This window comes from Calypte anna, chromosome 1 (genome assembly GCF_003957555.1).
Source record: "Calypte anna isolate BGI_N300 chromosome 1, bCalAnn1_v1.p, whole genome shotgun sequence".
Classification (NCBI taxonomy): domain Eukaryota; kingdom Metazoa; phylum Chordata; class Aves; order Apodiformes; family Trochilidae; genus Calypte; species Calypte anna.
The window spans coordinates 40,138,121-40,144,120 of record NC_044244.1 but is presented as its reverse complement, the minus strand read 5'-3'; the positions used below and the strand labels follow the sequence as shown (position 1 = coordinate 40,144,120).

The 6,000-nt window shown below is 46.2% G+C and overlaps 2 protein-coding genes across 5 annotated transcripts in view; both read left to right on the top strand.

The window, feature by feature from the left end:
- Positions 1-743: 743 nt before the first annotated feature.
- On the top strand, positions 744-1,559 carry LOC115597822 (proline-rich protein 2-like). Its single transcript, XM_030444715.1, has one exon. It carries the CDS (start codon positions 744-746, stop codon positions 1,557-1,559), a length of 816 nt encoding a protein of 271 aa, XP_030300575.1.
- Positions 1,106-6,000, top strand: part of ARHGAP8 (Rho GTPase activating protein 8) — a 78,259-nt gene continuing 73,364 nt past the window's right edge. For 2 of the 4 annotated variants that reach the window (XM_030468935.1, XM_030468932.1), the window contains exon 1: positions 1,106-1,427. The gene's annotated coding sequence lies outside the window, so the exon portion shown is untranslated. Of the gene's footprint in view, positions 1,428-1,463; positions 1,566-6,000 lie in introns of those variants that run through there. The other 2 variants (XM_030468933.1, XM_030468934.1) reach the window with 2 other exon arrangements.

Sequence of the window (6,000 nt, the reverse complement as noted above, 5' to 3'; positions counted from 1 at the left end):
GATCCACTGCCACTGCAGTTACCAGACCATGGCACTGAGTGCATGGGGACATTGGGAGACCTAGAGGAGCTACCAGTGTCACACGCTTACATATGAAATGGTAACCAGAAAGGATAAACGTCCATCATACAAACTGGAAAATTACAGTGGTATTGCCTGTTCACTCCCTGGGCAGTCAGACCACACGTTTTCCACGAAGGACTTTGCAGCACGCGTGTGCCTGGCACAGACCCTATGAGGAGAGGCTAAGGGAGCTGGGGCTGTTCAGCCTGAAGAAGAGGAGGCTCAGGGGAGACCTCATTGCTCTCTACAACTCCCTGAAAGGAGGTTGTAACCAGGTGGGCATTGGTCTCTTTTCCCAGACGACTTTCAACAAGACAAGAGGGCATGGTCTTAAGTTGTGTCAGGGGAAGTTCAGGTTAGATATTAGAAAGAATTTCTTAACCGAGAGGGTGATCAGACATTGGAATGGGCTGCCCAGGGAAGTAGTGGATTCTCCGTCCCTGGAGATATTTAAAAAGAGACTGGATGTGGCACTCAGTGCCATAGTCTAGCAACCGCAACGGTGGTTCAAGGGTTGGACTTGATGATCTCTGAGGTCCCTTCCAACCCAGCCAATTCTATGATTCTATGAAAGGGCAACATCCGACTCCTCGGTGGCACTTGAATGAATTACAGAGGGTGGGTCCCCCCTGGAGCTCTTTGTCAATATGTTCATTGCTCCCTGCTGCAGTCAGATGGCGATGCTCGAAAACTTGATAACTGATTTATTTTTTGCCCTGAACAATAAAGAGGCAGTAAAAAAGAGATTAACTTTCACATCTTGCTTGGGCATCTGGTGCCGCTTCCCCATGTCAGTCGCCCAGCAGGCCTGCGGAGAAGCCAAGGGGCCCCCGGCCCGACCAGCGCCGAGCCCGCCCTGCACCCCCCGGCCCTCTCTCCCCTTCTCCCCCCGCAAAACGCCCGCGGAAACGAAACCGAAAGGCGGGGGCCGGGTCGGGGCCGGGCCGGGCCGTCACTCCGCTACGCGGCGGCATTTGCCCTACGAGCTGCCCTGCCCCTCACGTCCGCTTCACCTGTGTGAGAGAGGAGAGGGCGGCCCAGGCCCCCGGCGCCCCTCAAGCAGACGAGGAGAGCCCTGCTCCGGCTGCCCTGAGGAGCCCCTTTCCGCCCCCCCGCGCAGCCTCCATTTCGGTCAGCAGAACCGGGACCGGTACCTGCCCGCCCCAGGCCTGACGCGCGGGCGCCCGCATCGCGGCCCGACAGCCGTCCCGGCGCTCCGCTACCCCCCCCGTCCGCGGCCTCGCCCCTCCTACGGTCGCCCGCAGGTGAGGCCGTCCCTGAGGCGGTGCTGCCGCGGCCCTCCCGCCTCGTCTCGCCTAGGAGAAGCACCTGTGGTGCCTGCGAGCCCCCGCTGTCGCCGCCAGGTACGTGAGGCCGGCTGCCCGCCCCCGGCAGTGCGGCGTGAGCCGCGCTCCTCTGCTCCCGGAGGCTCGCTCCGCCTCGGTTCTTCGTTCTTGGGGGCCGCGGCTGTTGCCTCCGGGGGCTGCAAGGGGTGAGGGAAGGTAACGGGGGCTTCCTGGGGCGAGAGAGAGGTGGGTGGGAGATTGGATGCCGGGAAGGGCATCGGGGGCGGTGGGGACGCGCGGCCTAGGGGTGCCAGGCGGGACCCTCGGGGACTCTTCCAGAGAGCGCTTGGGAGGTGTGCATGGATACATCTGGGTGTATGCCAGACCGAGAGCTCTTTGTACGTCTCGTTGTAACAACCTGGTGTGCTGCCCTTTGAGTGGAAGGCGCCTCATCTAAAGGGGAAGCAACCAGCTGGGTGGTCTGGGGTTCCTTCCCCCACCCATTTTCCTCCATTGGGTAGCGACTTGGACAGGCAGGCTTTTGGTGTGTTTTTTCTGTGGGACGCTTAAGACTTTGCTGTTTCTCACAATAATATGATCCAAAGGTCGTAAAAAAGAGAGAAGTTTATCTTGTGACCAGTATGGTCTGGGGCTGTTACTTTACACCAGTGCTTACACCTCAGTCTAAGAACAGAATCCAATGGTTATTTGCACAAGGATGTGACTCAACTGAATCGAGATTCTGTACATTGAGAGTATATGAAATAGTTTGCAGGGTCTGGTGGTTGTTAGGTGAGTTTGTGCTTTTGTGTCCCTCACTGCTGACTTCATGGGATGTACTTATAGGACAAGAAGCTTCTTTGTGTGAGCCCTGTTGCAGAATTGGAGCTTCCATCAGTCTGAAACCTCACAAGAAGTGTGGAGCAAAGGGGGCAAAGGTTACGATAAACATTATGTGGCTGTCTGGATATGACACAAATTGTTCTGGTTGACATTCAACACTATAGGCAATAAAATATAGCTATGCATTGACATATTATACTTTTAGGGATTTCTTTCCTTCTCTTCTTACCCAGTCCTTTCAAAGTCAATTCCTCGTCATCTCCATGATACCAGATACATAAAATTAGTTTACTTTTCAGCACTCTTTCTATACGTGCTGCATCGTACAATAGACATATATTTAGAACCTGTATTGCTGTGCAGAGGTGGCTGACTTCATGTTGTACGTGAAACTTTCATTCTGACCTTTCTGAGTGTCTGAATAATGACATTGGTATTTTGTAGTAAATTTTCCCAGCAGAGGGTGACATGGCGTCTGGAACCGGTTCCTCTCGTTGGCTGCTATTAGCATTCCTGCCATTCCTTATGTCCAGCCTCCTTTAAAACCTACCCTGGTGGAAGTCTGTCCACTACAGGGCTAAAACCCTTTAGGGCAGACAAAAGAAGGCCAAGCCTCTCATCCCACACTGGCTCAGCAGATAAGCAGCTCGCCTGGAATCTAAGGGAAAGGCCCATTCCTGGTTAGATGCCTTTCCCCTTCCTGCAAGAGTAACTGAGTGCACCTTCCTGTCCTTGATGCTGTCTCCATGTTGCATCAATGACCTTGGGGTTTTGGCTTCTCCTCCCCCTTACTAACACAGATGAGCTGTTGGCCTCTTACTTCTTAGCCTCTGAGCTCAATGATTGCTGAACTTCTTTTTATCTGGTCTTTTACTTCTGCAAGTCCAATTTAAGTGACTGGCTGCAAGGGTAAAGCTCCTCATGAAGTGGCAGTCAGAGCTACTCGAGGTAGAAGCCTTGCTTTCAACACCAAGGAGTGACCTGTGCTTTTGGAAGGTGTTTTGGCATCTGAATGTGATTTCTGCCACTGATATGTTATGGACCCTGTTGGTGTGCTGCCTAAAAGAGCATGCCATTTGAGCCTCATATCTAGCAGCTTGCTGTGAGGTCACTGAATAGATTTAAGTCAGACAGTGATGTGTCTGTAAATTAAAGAAATTCATTTTGAAAGTTGCTTTTACACAAGTCAGTTACTCCAGTGTCCTCAGACAACAACCAAAAAAAAAAAAAAAAAAAAAAAAAAGAAAAAAAAAGGAAAAAAAAGCAGTAATGCTGGTTGGAACTAACTTTAATAAGTGGAACGAAACTCAGTGCCCTGTGTGGTTTTCTTCATTGTTGAGCAGGAATTCAGAAAGTAAATAAACTTTGGGAGATGTAAGCTGTATTCTGTAAATTCTTTTGGGCTGAATAAATGTTTAATGGTAGTACCACTGGGGAAATGTGTAAACAGTGTTTTTGTACTCCTACATGAACTCTTAAGATTCTTTTTTTAAGAATTTGGGTAGAGCCATGAAGTCATTGTGTGGCTGAGCTTTGCAAATATTCTGCATGCTTGTGGTGGTATTGGTTTTTATCAATTTTAAATTTAACAGGTTTGATTTTCTTTTTCAGATAAATTGTTCAGAGTCATAACAGTCCTTGGTGTAGAGTCTGTGAATAGCATAGCAGCAGGTGTTTATGTTGTGCTGACTGGATTGGTTTAATTTTGAAATCCAGATAGGATAGAACAATCATTGCTTACTATGCATTGTGTTATTAAAACTATAATTCCCATTTTAAAAATAAAAAATGTTTCAGTTTTTTAAAAAAATGAGACTTAAGAGAACATTATAACTCCAGGGTAAGGATCATCACCCCCAAACCATACAAACTACAATCCAAAATATTGCTGTGGCTAAGGATGCAGGGTGCAGCTCAGAGAGGTGCAAATTAGGGGATGTAGGCAGGCTACCCAGGAATGGTTTTCACAGCCAAGGCCACCTGGGGGTGACTCCACACGCAGCATCAGCCTGAGTGGTTTTTGCTGCTCACCACACTGGCAGCTGGGGTTTTAGATTTCTTGTCAGCCTCTGCACCATCATAACCAGGCAAGTGATACAGACCAGCTGTAGGAACCATGTACAACCTGTGAGCTACCCAAGGCTGGAGTCACACAAGTTGATCCCATTTGCTCTTGAAGAAGAAATAAATGGCATTTGTATCTGGCAGCTTTCCTACACATCCCATACTTCACTAGCCTGGCTGAGCTGCAGAAAAGAAGCAGCTATTTCATATCCAGGAACGAAGAGGTTTGGTTAGAATCTATATTACATTTTAAAACCCCCCAAAACTCCCCATGGAATTTATGATGAAAAAACAGGTTTGGACAATATCCAGACATTAATGGGAAAATAAATACAGAATAAAATTAATCTGAAAATTTGTGAAATGTAAAATTTTAATTGGTTTTAATTGATACACCCTCCTCCCCCCCAAAAACCCACCCAAACAACAAAACCTTTAGAATACATGGGTAAAATTACTGATGATGAGAAAGTTTGAATCAGCACTGTCTAAGACTGAAAAGGAATGGAAGTGTAGAGTAATTGTAGAATTATTGCCAAAAGAGTATTATTTTAGCAACACTGCTGGATACGACTATAATAAGGCACAAATTCTGTTGTAGGTATACACACTGCTCCTGCCTGACAGCTTAAAAACTGACAACACAGTTGGTGTCTTTTCAGGGAGATAATTATTGAAAAAGCTTTCATTGCATCAAATGAGAGACTGGCAGTTCCTATCACCAGTATACTAAAGAATGGCTTAGTTGAACCATCAAATTTTCTCTAACCCTAAGCAAAATAAGCTCTCTTGCTATAAACTGTAAGGCTTTTAAAAAAGAATACTAAATAGAATAATTGACTTATAATCTCTTGTTTATGCAACAAGAACATTTGAAGGAAATAAAAATAAAGAAGGCATTGTTATTTCTGCTTTGCTTTTACTGGAAGTCTTACTTAGTTCATACTTATCAAATCTTCCATTCTTCATCACTGAATTCACTTTGTGTGATATTGATGCTATCCATATTCTTTGAGAGTTTTCCTCCTGCCCACTCTGTCTTTTCAAGGCATAATCTTTGATCTATGATGGCAATAATTTTCACGGCATGTGCAGACAGTGGCTGCAGATGGGGAATAAGTAGCATGAGCTGATGAACATATAAGAAGTAACAATCCTCTAATCATGCAAATATGGCACATGATGGGTCAAACCATGCATTTGTAAGAAATTTTAATCCCGGGAGGGCTACCATTTACTACACCTAGGGCTGCAGATGCCTCAGAGTCAAGGAATGTGTATCCGATGCCAGGCTCTCAGCACTGAACTTCAGCTGTGGTTTGGGTTTTTCTGTGGAATGATGACTATGCTCAGTGTTCAATTATTCTCAAGATAATTTGCTATGTGAGGCTAATTCCATATTCCTAGTTCTTTGAAGAGGAAAAGCGTATCTGTCTTTCAGTGGTTTTGGGGAAAACCACATGTACGTGTGCTCTTTTAAGATACTTTTTCATGCTTTTAAACTGTTCCAGCAGTAGGAATTGTATTTGTTTTCACCATTCAGGAAGCATGGCAGATCTGTTAGTCAAGGGGAGCAAGCTAGGCTCTCCTGAAGGAACTGCTCTTTTAATTTTACTTACCTTTTGTTACAGTTTGAGGCAAACTCATAGGTAGTCTTCAGATCTCCTAAGAGAAAAGTTTTGTTTAATGACTTACAAGGTATCTCATTAGAAAATGTTGGCAGAAGCAAAAATGGATTCCAGAT